This window comes from Capricornis sumatraensis, chromosome 11, assembly GCF_032405125.1.
Source record: "Capricornis sumatraensis isolate serow.1 chromosome 11, serow.2, whole genome shotgun sequence".
Classification (NCBI taxonomy): Eukaryota; Metazoa; Chordata; class Mammalia; order Artiodactyla; family Bovidae; genus Capricornis; species Capricornis sumatraensis.
The window spans coordinates 83,898,753-83,911,836 of record NC_091079.1 but is presented as its reverse complement, the minus strand read 5'-3'; the positions used below and the strand labels follow the sequence as shown (position 1 = coordinate 83,911,836).

The following is a 13,084-nucleotide window of genomic DNA, read 5'->3' as shown; positions in this document are numbered from 1 at the left end:
TTCATGCTTTGACTATCCTAATGGGCTGTGGCAACTCAGTTACCAGTAGGCTTGGCCTTTAATCACCAGCAAAGGGTGGGGACCAGAAAGGAGGAATTGGGAAGTGATTTCCATTTCCCTGAGCTCGTAACTTCTAAGAACTAGTAGAAAGATGGACTGTTTTAAAAATCTGTCCCACTCTCGTTTTAACAAAGAAACTTCTTTGTTTTGGCCTTGATGTGGAAGACAGTGGGTGTTTTCCCTGTGAATTTGTAACCACAGTCCTGTCAGTGCTCAGATCTTAATTTTTTCATGGTCTAGGAACCATCAAACCAACAAGTTTACTTAAAATGTGATCCTGGGTAGACTGGTTACATCTCTGGGTATTTAATAGTAAACACAAATATTAATATTTGCTTTGGCATATACCCTTAACTCTGGCAATGTTTTTTAAAAAAGAAAGCCTTTAGAAATGTAAACCCAGAATCCCAAATTATTGGAGAAGGAAATGGCAACCCACTCCAGTGTTCTTGCCTGGAGAATCCCAGGGACGGCAGAGCCTGGTGGGCTGCCGTCTGTGGGGTCGCACAGAATTGGACACGACTGAAGTGACTTAGCAGCAGCAGCAGCAGCTAGCTTTCTTGGTGACACCTATTTGTCCTTGCCTGCCCAGTCACTCTTGTTGAGACTTCTGCTTTCCTCTCATGTAATAAATCTGCCTCTCATCTTGCTTTCTTCTTTTATTCTTCCCCTGAAATGTTAATGCTTAGTTTTTATTACACTATCAACCATTTAGAAGCTCTTCGCTATTGTAAAATGTTCTCTAATAACTTTGCTAAGATGACTATTCTTTCAATGTGCATTTTAAAAGAATTTGCCTTTTCCCTCTATAGAAACTTTTACTGTTGGTTCACTATCTTATGATTGTTTTTATTTTTGTGTGTCTGGAATGAGTCCTGCCTGCTTGAGTGACCTTTTGCTTTATTTTATTACATTATCATTTTTTAAGGCCTGTAACAAAAGGGCAGTTCTGTGGGTCCTTAAAATCTCCACTGTTTTTTTTAGAGGCAATCATTTGTGGCTTATTCTTAGTTCAGTTCAGTCGCTCAGTTGTGTCCCACTCTTTGTGACCCCCATGAATTGCAGCATGCCAGGCTCCCTGTCCATCACCAACTCCTGGAGATTACCCAAATTCATGTCCATCGAGTCGGTGATGCCATCCAGCCATCTCATCCTCTGTCGTCCCCTTCTCCTCCTGCCCCCAATCCCTCCCAGCATCAGAGTCTTTTCCACTGAGTCAACTCTTCGCATGAGGTGACCAAAGTACTGGAGTTTCAGCTTTAGCATCAGTCCTTCCAATGAACACCCAGGACTGATCTCCTTCAAAATGGACTGGTTGGATCTCCTTGCAGTCCAAGGGACTCTCAAGAGTCTTCTCCAACACCACAGTTCAAAAGCATCAATTCTTTGGCACTCAGCCTTCTTCACAGTCCAATTCTCACATCCATATATGACCACTGGAAAAACCATAGCCTTGACTAGATGGACCTTTGTTGGCAAAGTAATGTTTCTGCTTTTGAATATGCTATCTAGGTTGGTGATAACTTTCCTTCCAAGGAGTAAGCGTCATTTAATTTCATGGCTGCAGTCACCATCTGCAGTGATTTTGGAGCAGAAAAATAGTCTGACACTGTTTCCACTGTTTTCCCATCTATTTCCCATGAAGTGATGGGACCAGATGTCATGATCTTCGTTTTCTGAATGTTGAGCTTTAAGCCAACTTTTTCACTCTCCTCTTTCACTTTCATCAAGAGGTTTTTTAGTTCCTCTTCACTTTCTGCCATAAACATGGTGTCATCTACATATCTGAGGTTACTGATATTTCTCCCGGCAATCTTGATTCCAGTTTGTGCTTCTTCCAGCCTTTGCAACCCCATGAACTGCAGCATGCCAGGCTTCTCTGTCTATCACTATCTTCCTGAGTTTGCTCAAACTCATGTCCACTGAGTCAGTGAAGGCAGCCAACCACCTCATCCTCTGTCCCTCATATTGTAGAATAAATTTTAAATAGCTAAAACTTGGAAAATAACTAAATTAGAAACCTGTTTATGAGCTTGAAGCTTACTGAATGGCAGGTGTCATTGTAGGAGAATTGGACACTTCTTCATGTTTTCAGAGGTGAGGGGATAATGTGTTATCAGTATCTCTGGTTCACTTTTCTTGGACTGGCCAGTTTACTCAGAAATCCTTCCATTTCCTTGCTGCAGGTTTTAACTCTGGCATTCAGGGTTCTTAGAGAATAAAAGAAAATATTTCATTATTCAGTACATCTATTTTATATTCATTTTTAGACAATCTCCCATTTTTAGTATGCACCCCTTTTCTTGGGGTGTCCCTTAGTTCATTGTCCTTCTGGTTCAACTTTCTCCATTGTTGTTGGGATGAGAGTGGGATACTTGCATTGCTGCATGGTTTAAGGCAAAGGATCTGTGGTCATTAGATAGACTTTCAGTCACTGCTCATCTTTTTAGCCTCATCTGCATTCCTGCCCTCTGAACTACCTGGCTTCTTTAATTCTTACCTTTCCAGGGCTTATTGCCGATCAGTGTGCTTCTTCATATGGTAACTCACAGGCACTTTTCTCTAAGTTATCCTGTTGCTACTTGTTCATCAATATGTATCTTCTGAAATTTTGATGACAGTGCTTGCCTCTTTGAGAGTTGTACTTTTAGCTCCTATCTTTCCATTTTCATTTCTTTGTTGGTATTGGGCCCTAAAAATTAAGTCAGAAACAGAAATAAACTTATGTATCACTTGATCTTTAATTTTTTACTTCCACTCAGATATACAGGTTATTCTCATTAGTTTATCTTTTAATTTATAGGAAGGATCATACTGAACACTGAGGGGCTAACATGTCTGTGAGGTTAGGAGAATTATGTTGGATAAAAAAGATGTGGGCACTACTATTCAACATAATTTTGAAAGTTTTAGCCACTGCAATCAGAGAAGAAAAAGAAATAGAAGGAATCCAGATTGGAAAAGAAGAAACAAAACTCTCACTGTTTGCAGATGACATGATCCTCTACATAGAAAACCCTAAAGACACCATGAGAAAATTACTGGAGCTAATTAATGAATATAGTCAAGTTACAGGATATAAAATTAACGCACAGAAGTCCCTTGCATTCCTATACACTAACAGTGAAAAACCAGAGAAATTAAGGAAACAATTCCATTCATCATTGCAGTTAAAAGAATAAAATACTTAGGAGTAAGTCTACCTAAAGAAATAAAAGACCTGTATATAGAAAACTATAACACATTGATGAAGGAAATCAAAGATGACACAAATAGATGGAGAAATATACCATGTTCATGAATCAGAAGAATCAGTATAGTGAAAATGAGTGTACTACCCAAGCTACCAATGGTATTTTTCACAGGACTAGAACAAATAAGTTCACAGTTTGTATGGAAATACAAAAAACTTCGAATAGCCAAAGCAATCTTGAGAAACAAGAAGATGGAACTGGAGGAGTCAACCTGCCTGACTTCAGACTATACTACAAAACTACAAGACAGTATGGTTCTGGCACAAAGACAGAAATATAGATCAATGGAACAAAATAGAAAGCTCAGATAAATCCATATACCTTATCTTTGACAAAGGAGAAAAGACTATCTCTTTAAAAAGTGGTGGTGGGAAAACTGGTCAGCCACTTGTAAAAGAATGAAACTAGTACACTTTCTAACACTATACACAAAAATAAACTCAAAATTGATTAAAGATCTAAATGTAAGACCAGAAACTATAAAACTCCTAGAGGAAAACTTAGGCAAAACACTCTCTGACATAAATCACAGCAGGATCGTCTATGACCTACCTCCCAGAGTAATGCTAATAAATGCAAAAATTAACAAATTGGGCCTAATTCAACTTAAAAGCTTTTGCACAATGAAGGAAACTATAAGCAAGGTGAAAAGACAGTCTTCAGAATGGTAGAAAATAGCAAACGAAGCAACTGACAAAGAATTAATCTCAAAAATATGCAAGCAGCTCATGCAACTCAATACCAGAAAAATAAATGACCTAATCAAAAAATGGGTGGAAAAACTAAACAGACATTTCTTCAAAGAAGACTTACAGTTGGCTAACAAAGACATGAAAAGATGCTCAGCATCACTCATTATCAGAGAAATGCAAATCAAAACTACAATGAGGTACCATCTCACCCTGGTCAGAATGGCTGCTATCAAAAAGTCTTCAATAAATGCTGTATAGGGTGCGGAGGAAAGGAACCCTCTTACACTGCTGGTGGGAATGCAAACTAGTACAGCCCTATGGAGAACAGTGTGGAGATTCGTTAAAAAAGTGGAAATAGAACTGCCGTACGACCCAGCAATCCCACTGCTGGGCACACACACTGAGGAAACCAGAATTGAAAGAGACATGTGTACCCGTGTTCATCGCAGCACTGTTTACAATGGCTAGGACACGGAAACAACCTAGATGCCCGTCGGCAGACGAATGGATAAAAAAGCTGTGGTACACAATGGAATATTTCTCAGCTATTAAGAAGAACTCATTTGATTCAGTTCTGATGAGGTGGATGAAACTGGAGCCTATTACACTTAGTGAAGTAAGTCAGAAAGAAAAACACCAATACAGTATGTTAACGCATATATAGAGAATTTGGAAAGATGGTAATGATAACCCTATATGCAAGACAGCAAAAGAGACACAGAGATAAAGAACAGACTTTTGGACCCTGTAGAAGGTGAGGGTGGGATGATTTGAGAGAATAGCTTTGAAACATGTATGTTAGCATATGTGAAATAGATCGCCAGTTCAGGTTCGATGCATGAGACAGAGCACTCAGGGCCGGTGCAGTGGGATTACCTTGAGGGATGGGATGGGGAGGAAGGTGGGAGAGGGTTTCAGGATGGGGGACACATGTACACCATGGCTGATTCATGTCAATGTATGGCAAAAAGCACTACAATATTGTAAAGTAATTAGCCTCCATTAAAATAATTAATTAAAAAAAGGAAAAAGATGGTGGGAAGAGAATCTGAATTAATGGTGTACCACAGGACTGAGATTGTGTGTTGAGTTAATATTCAGAAAAATACTAAAAGGACAAGAAATAACAGTGTATTATTTTATACTAAGTATTATGAAAATTCAGTATTTTTAGGTTATTCTATTGATAGTATATACCATGTGAAATCCCTAAGGAATAGGGATTCCTTCTTCCCTTCCTCTGGTAGATTTTGATAGCAATATTTGAGTAAATGCATATGACAGTGCTTTGTGAAGTCATTATTTCAACTATAAGATACTGTCACTGTCTATAATTGTTCTATTGATTCATATCAGATGACTATACAACTGTCCAAAATTTTGCACCTCTTCCCTAAGTTAAGTTCCATATAAAATTCAGATTTCTCAGAGTTAAATACCTTGAACAATAACTGCTGTCTTTGGCCTCCACGTGAAACAGTAATTAATAGTGGCTTGCCTTAAGCCATATAACTACTAAATACATAATCCTGTAGCCTTGATTTTTCAGTTTCAGAGTTTTTGGTCTTTTTGTTTCACCATTTCGTGTTCCTAACAGGAAGATTTCCTTTCACAATTTTAGGAAGCAGCATTCATGTAGCTTGAAAACAGTGTGAGGGGTGCCATGAATTGTTCAATGCCAAGACTCTGTTCCTTTATCTCTTCCTAGTATGTGTATTTGGGGTATTTTACAAATTTTGGTTTGATGGTAGAGTGGAAAGAAGCCAAGTTTATTTTTAAATTATTTTTATGAATACGATTTCTTGTTGAGAGTAATTTTAGGTTCACAGCAAAATTGAAGGGAAGGTCTGAAGTTTTCAATACAGCTTCTGCCTCCGTACCGGTTTACATAGCCTCCCTCGATATTGACATCCCTCACCAGAGTGGTCCAGTTTACATAGCCTCCCCCAATATTGACATCCCTCACCAGGGTGGTATATTTGTTACAACTGATATATTGACACGTCATATCACTTAAGGTTCATAATTTATATTACTAAGGTTATTTTTCTGTTAGCAGCTTTTCTCCATTGTTGAAGTATATCAAGAGATGACTATAATTATCTGTTAAAAATTCTGAGGTTAAGCAGTTAAAAAAAATTACTTTAGGAAAAAAATTTTCTTAAGGAGAAACTATGCAGGATGTTTTAGTTTATAAAACATTTTAAAATACCAGAGAAATTTAATGATAATAAAAAAGTGAAGTAAATTCTTGATAGTTGTAATCTAAAATAAGATGCTTTATACATATATGTCATTCTTTTGTTTTCATGTATGTCATTCTTATCAGAAGAGATTTCAGGCAAGTTCTTTTTAAGTTATTTTTTATTGAAATATAGTTGATTTACAGTGTTGTTTCAGGTATATAGCACAGTGATGCAGATATATATATTATTTTCTATTATTATAATATAGATTATTAGATTATTATAATATCAAGTATAATTCCCTGTGCTATACATTACAGCTCTTCTGATAAGACTTCAGAATCTTAACAATATATATAGCACACAATAGATATTAACAAAGACTTAGACCTTTCATTTGAGAGTCAAGGTAGAGCCCTAAACTTGGTGTAAACTTTGTGAAAGAAGCAGTTTATAAAGTGATTTTTTTAAAGCCGTGTTTGTCTATCCATGTATTTTTAGTTTTGCAGCCAACTGAACTCTTTCAATTCTAACCCTTGAGAGAATCTTTCATTAGCTCTTGCCTCCTGATTATTATCTAGATTCTTCAAATTTTTTTTTTCCCCAAAAAAACTGGTATAGAATGAGTCTGACTGTGGGTGCTTGAGTTAGAATAAGGTATTACTCCATTTTGTATCCTTCTCATCACTTAACATAATGATTGGAGCAGGGTAAATTATCACTGACTATAACTTGTGCATCCACAGTAGATGTTAAATATGCTGAGATAGCTCAGCTTCCTTTCTTACGAGCAGAAATGTGATCCAAGCCTCCTCACTTTCTGACTTGAGCGTGGGCAAAATCCTTCCTTCTCTAAACTTTGGTTTTCCTGAATATGAGATAGAATAGTAATAGCTAGGTCTTTTTTTTTTTTCCTTTTGATATGAGTAAAAATAGCAAATTAGATGTAGTGCATGGCACTTTAAGTGCTCAGTGTGTTAGGTGCTATAATTAGCACTACTGCTGCTGCTGTTATTACTATTATTACTGTTACTACTATGTTTATGTCATATTGTAGGCATTGTTTAACTTTCTGAAATACAGCTTCTTAAGTTTGTTGGGTCATAGATTTGGAGAATTTGATAAAAGCTGATAAAATCATAGAAAAGATCTAAGTACACAGCATTTAGACTCCTGCTATGAGGATAATAGGTTCAAATGGTGAATACTGAGAAATAGCAACCAACTGTTACATGTTCTTGGAACAGTCAAATAGAAATGAGCAAATTTAGAGGTTCTTCTGAAGCAAAGATTAGTATATGAGAGATGTTTCTCAAGATGATGTCCTTTAACTAGTGGATAACCATGTAGTGTTTTAGTTAAATTGCAGGCTTCCTGGGCCACATCTCACAAAGACTGTATAGGGCTTCTTGAACACACGGGAGTTTGAAATCAAAGATTTTGGTATGTTTAATATATCTGTCATAAAAGTTCATAGTTTTCTTAATTCTTCATACTTAGTTCTGCTTCATGAAGTTTCACATGTGAAGGATGATACATATTCGATTGGAATGTGGAATGGGGAAAAGAAAGCCTCTTTTCATGAGTATTGGTGAAATGAGTGATGAAGTTTTCTGTGATAAGATCAAATTGTGTCAGCTCTTCCTCTGTTGCAGGACTGTGCAGAGAGAAAATTACTGACTGAACTCCTCTAATCCATTGTATCCCAATTTGTAAAAATGAGAGAACGACATTTTTATTACCACCCTGTTTTGAGGATAGAATAAAATGTGTGGATAACACACAGTAAGTCCTTTGGTATATGTTAATGGATTAGAGTTCTTCACATTATCATCATTTTTTTTATGGTTTACAATAATGTTAGTGTAACGTTCTTAAAGTTTCTCTGCCTTTTGAATTCTTACCTAGGCTTCAGGGCCAAAATGAGTTTCTCCTCTTTGAATTACGTTTTCCCTACCAGTTATGTCATGGTAATTGTTTGCTTCTGTGCTTTATGTCCTTCAGCAAGTAGCATACAGTGGAAAAGATAATGCTCACTTTTTTTTGTTAATTGGTATAGAATCACTTTGGTTTCTTTTAGCTACAGTTGGCATATCGATTTTGCTTATAAGCTATTGTATTTTAACTTAAGAGCTGTTTTGAGCTATCTTGTTTCTCTCTTTGCATCCTACCTAACCAAGATATTTTGGAGTCTGTTTATACAGGTAGTTTCATGCTTAAATTAATGCGTCTGCATAAGTGAAAGTCAGTTTGTAAGTTAAATTTGTTTCAAAGTGAAAATCTTAATATATATTCTAAAACCAAATGTGATTTTTTTTTAGTATCCATATTTTTAAACAACTGTTTGTTTAAAATTTGCATAAGTATAGTTTTAAGAATTCAACCTGTTTGTTTTAAAATTGCATCATTTTACCTCCTAAACACTAAACTGTGAAGCCTAACACAAATACTGTAAGAACATCTGAGGTAGATAATTAAAGTATAATTAAGTTTAAATGCCTCGGTGAAGGAGTATAAAAATTATTTAAATTCAATCGGCTAGTACATTTGCAGTTTTCTTTTATTAGGTGTGAAATCTAAGAATCCCCTGCCAACTCTTGAGGGCTCAATCCAGAATGTTGAATTGAAGTACTGCAGCACATCATTGGTCAAATGTGCCTCTGGGACCGTGGGATCAATAAAAATTTGTGCCAAAGCCCCAGGTATGTGCAGCTGGACCGTGTAAAACTTTATTGCCTGTATAGGAGAATTGGCCTTGCGTTTTACAAGGAGCGTTACTGAAACAAGAATTTACTCATTGTTCCTATGAATCAGAGGTTTTAAATTTTTTTATTTTACTTGAAAAAAATTGTTAATTGTGCCAGGATGATACTTCTTGACATTAATAAATTAATTTTTACTTAAGAAAAAAATATTGCATAGTTTTAAGAATGGTTATGAGGGAAGAAAAATTAAAGGAAAGTTTAGTCTTACACTTTTTGGGGTGGAATAGGAGATACAGATGTATATGACACTTAAAAATTAAATTAAAATGTTGCTAGTATAATGAAATTAAACAGAAACCCCGGCTGTTTTTCAACTTAAGGTTGTAATTGACTTTGCTTTCCTTCCAATACTTGATTTCATAGTATTTTCCTTAAACTACTTGTTATTTAATTTTTTCCAATGTGGATTAAATGTCTAGATAAGTTTAAAGAGGTACAGATTCCCTTTAATATTTACAATACAGTGTGTTCATGTTGTTTTATTTTACGTGCTTTTCTGAATGTGTTCTACATTTATCAACTAAATACTAAAACATTTTAAGAGTTAAAAATGCATTTAATTTTTATCAGTCATACTTTTTAGAATATAACTAAATGTACTGCTGAAATTAACAGGTGTAAATAGAAATTTTATATTGTTAGTATACTTTAAAATCAAGCATCTGCAGGCTACTCCTATATATTTTTTTTTTGATAACCTTCTTTTTCATACATCTGTGTATTCAGGTGACAGTGGAAAAGAGAAGTTGATTCCATTGCTTCAGGGTCCTTCTGACACTAAAGACCTTCATAGCAGCAAGTGGCTCAATGAGAGCAGAAAGCCAGAATCTCTTTTAGCTCCAGATTTGATAGCCTTCACAGTCCAGGTTCCACAGTGTATGGACTACTGCCACAGTTCTGGTAAGTACACCAGTATTCACTTGTTTTGAATTTTCTTTTCCAGCAAGACTTTTAAAAAGGCACTTTCTTTCTTTCCTTCTCTCCTTTCCTTACCTCCCCTTCCCTCACTCCTCATTTTCGTCCATTCTTCCTCTTTTTTTCATTTGTGTCCATTGGGATACACCCTGCAGTTATCCTCTTTGAAAATTCAAATGAAGTATTTTGTACATTTTTGATAAATGATGTGTTTACAAACAATAATGATTTTATTCTATTTTATTAAGAGATAATTTCTTTGTATGTATAACAGTTAACCTTCAGGTTCAGCTACTACCAGTACTAAATCCAAATGAGTTTTAAAATATATTATGTAATACATAGAAAGGAGTAAAAGAAATTTAAAACATTGCAAAGAGAAAATATTTTTCTTGGGATAGTAGTACTTTGTGACCCATAGTTTGCCATGTTGAAATAGTGGATTGAGCGTTCTGTGTATTTACAGGAGGGAAAAGATATTGATGGTGTAACAAAGGGAAAAACGCAGGAGGAGAAGCTCCTTGCCTCTGTTTCATTTTATTTCATGTCATTTTATCTATTTCATTTTATTCACTACCGTAATAGCAGATCCACACCTCTCATGTTGAGAGGAGATATTAGAAGGATCAGTGAAGCCTGGGGATAAAGACGTGTGGTAAGGAGAGCCTGACGTCAGCAGTGAGTTCAGTTAGTATGTCGTTAGTAAAGCCAAGACAATGATACTGGAAATAAGATAGCTAGATTGATGTTCTTAAAGATATTCATCAGCCCCCAGTCAGTGGGCTGAATTTTTTCTTTAGAATTAATTGGCCAGTGAGGTGATTTCAAATAGCTCCGTAAGAGTAGAGCTCAATTAACAATATGTAACAAATACTGTAGCTTATAGGAAATGCATTAAACATGAGTTCAAAGTAAGTTCACTTTGACTAAGTTCAAAGTAGAAACCATGAAAAGATTTGTAATTAGCTAGACAGAGATTGGGTGAACTCTGGGAGTTGGTGATGGACAGGGAGGCTTGGTGTGCTACGATTCATGGGGTCGCGGAGAGTCGAACACGACCGAGTGACTGAACTGAATTGAAGACAGAGATTATATGGAGTGAATATTTGAAGCAATGTACATATACAGTGATGCAAAACCATTTGAAAGCAGAATTTGATATGAGCACATTTGTAGCTGAATGGCATTCAGACTAGAAACTGGAAATTAGTATTTGAAAGGTGAGTCTGAGAACCCCTGAATCAACATTCTTTTGAAGAGATCTCCTCACAAAGACATTTTCATCTTAATGAGGCTGAGTGTGGAACCCTAAGGGAAAAAAATGTAAGGATGAGGCCACTACCTATCCCTTATGGGTAGAAGACTTTACCAGTAGTTTAAGGTAGGGCTTGGTAAACATTTTACTAACATTTCGGGTGTTATGGCCCATATGGGCTTTGTTTCCATTGTGCTGTTTTAGCACACCAAAAAAGCTGTGAAAAAGTGGAAGTGTTAGTTGCTCAGTCCTGTCTAACTCTTTGCAACACCAAGGACTGCAGCGTTAGGCTCCTTTGTCCATGGGCTTTTCTAGACTAGAATACTAGAATACTAGAGTGGGTAGCCATCCCTTCTCCAGGGGATCTTCTCAACCTGGAGACTAAAGTTGGGTCTCCTGTACTGCAGGCAGATTCTTTTTACTGAGCCACCAAGGAAGACCAAAAACAGCCATAGGTAAATGAATGGGTGTGACTGTGTTCCAGTAAAACTTCATTCACCAAACAGGAGGTGGGCAAGATTAGCCTTTGTGGATCACCTACCCTGCATCGGGAAAAATGATTGGTGGTTAAATCATGCTTTTTTTAAATGCCTATTTAATCATATTCTTTGAATATGCTATTGGAGAATCTCCTTTCTGTAATTGTCCAAATAGTAGTTTTTGGTAGGTTTTGTTTTCAAATCATTAAAATGTTATTAGAATGACCAGACCATCTGGTTAGAATTTTTATACCTAAGAAGGGACTAAGCTTACTAGAATCTATTGCATATGCTTTTTGTTTAACAGTTTAAAAAAATAAAAATAAGTTATTTATTTGCATGTGTGGATCTTAGTTGAGGCATGCAGGAGCTTTGTTGCGTCACGTGGGATCTTTCATTGTGGCTCATGGGCTTAGTGGCTCCGTAGCATGTGAGATCTTAGTTCCCCAACCAGAGTTTGAAGCTGTGTCTCCTGCATTGCAAGGTGGATTCTTAACTACCAGACCACCATGGAAGTCCTTACTGCATATTCCTACACAGGATAGGGGCTCTTCATTTTTTTTGTTTTGCCATGTGTACCACTAGAATGAACCGAGTCAAGCATATTTAGAGAATACTCTGATCTTTCTCACAACAGTATTTGTATTATTCTTTGTAATCTAAATGCATATTCAGGATCTCAGTATATATATTTGCATTTTGAACCTTTATATAAAAGTAAAGTACTGTAAAAATTATACATATGATAGTTCTAAGATAAAATTTTATATTTTTCTACTGTTAAGGAGATTCATCTAATGTTCAACATTAGTACATTTAGTGATATGTTTATGCATTTGCATGTAAAATTTTAATATGATCATGCATTTGGTTCTTTGAAGATATTCCTTGGGTGTGTTTTAATCCTAAAATGTAATGTGTTTTTAGTTAAACTACATTCATATACTTTATTTAGGGTATTTTTAAATTTAAATTTTCCATCCATCTTGGAAACTGCCACCCACATTCATGGCTTAGGTATTTATGATATGGTTATGAGAGCTCATAAGTATTTTTTTTAAAAGCTATTTCTAAAATAATATTAATCTTATGTTCCTATAATAAAGTTTAGAGGGTGTGTGTTTATCAGTGTGTGTGTGTGTGTGTGTATGACTGATGGTATAAACAAGTTGTAAATAAATTTTAAATGAAGAAATAATTTATTAATAATCCTTTACAAGTTTATTGAAATATAACCCTTTTAGCAAGTTCTTTCCTAGCCACTGTATATAAAAACTTTTTTCTCTCTTGTTTGCATATATGTGCATACTCAGTGGTAAAAATCTGCCTGCCAGTGCAGGGGACAAGGGTTCAATCCCTGGGTCGGAAAGATCCCCTGGAGAAGGAAATGGCAACCTACTCCAGTATTCTTGCCTGAAAAATCCCATGGACAGAGGAACATGGCAAACTATAGTCCATCGGGTTGCAAAAGAGTCTCA

At 35.9% G+C, this 13,084-nt stretch overlaps 1 protein-coding gene across 2 annotated transcripts in view; it reads left to right on the top strand.

Moving 5' to 3' along the window:
- The window catches only part of VPS13B (vacuolar protein sorting 13 homolog B), a 779,806-nt gene that overhangs the window by 201,266 nt on the left and 565,456 nt on the right, over window positions 1-13,084 (top strand). For both annotated transcript variants that reach the window (XM_068984062.1, XM_068984063.1), the window contains exons 17-18: window positions 8,760-8,894; window positions 9,684-9,857. In XM_068984062.1, the coding sequence (XP_068840163.1) occupies window positions 8,760-8,894; window positions 9,684-9,857 (309 nt within the window). The remainder of the gene's footprint in view (window positions 1-8,759; window positions 8,895-9,683; window positions 9,858-13,084) is intronic.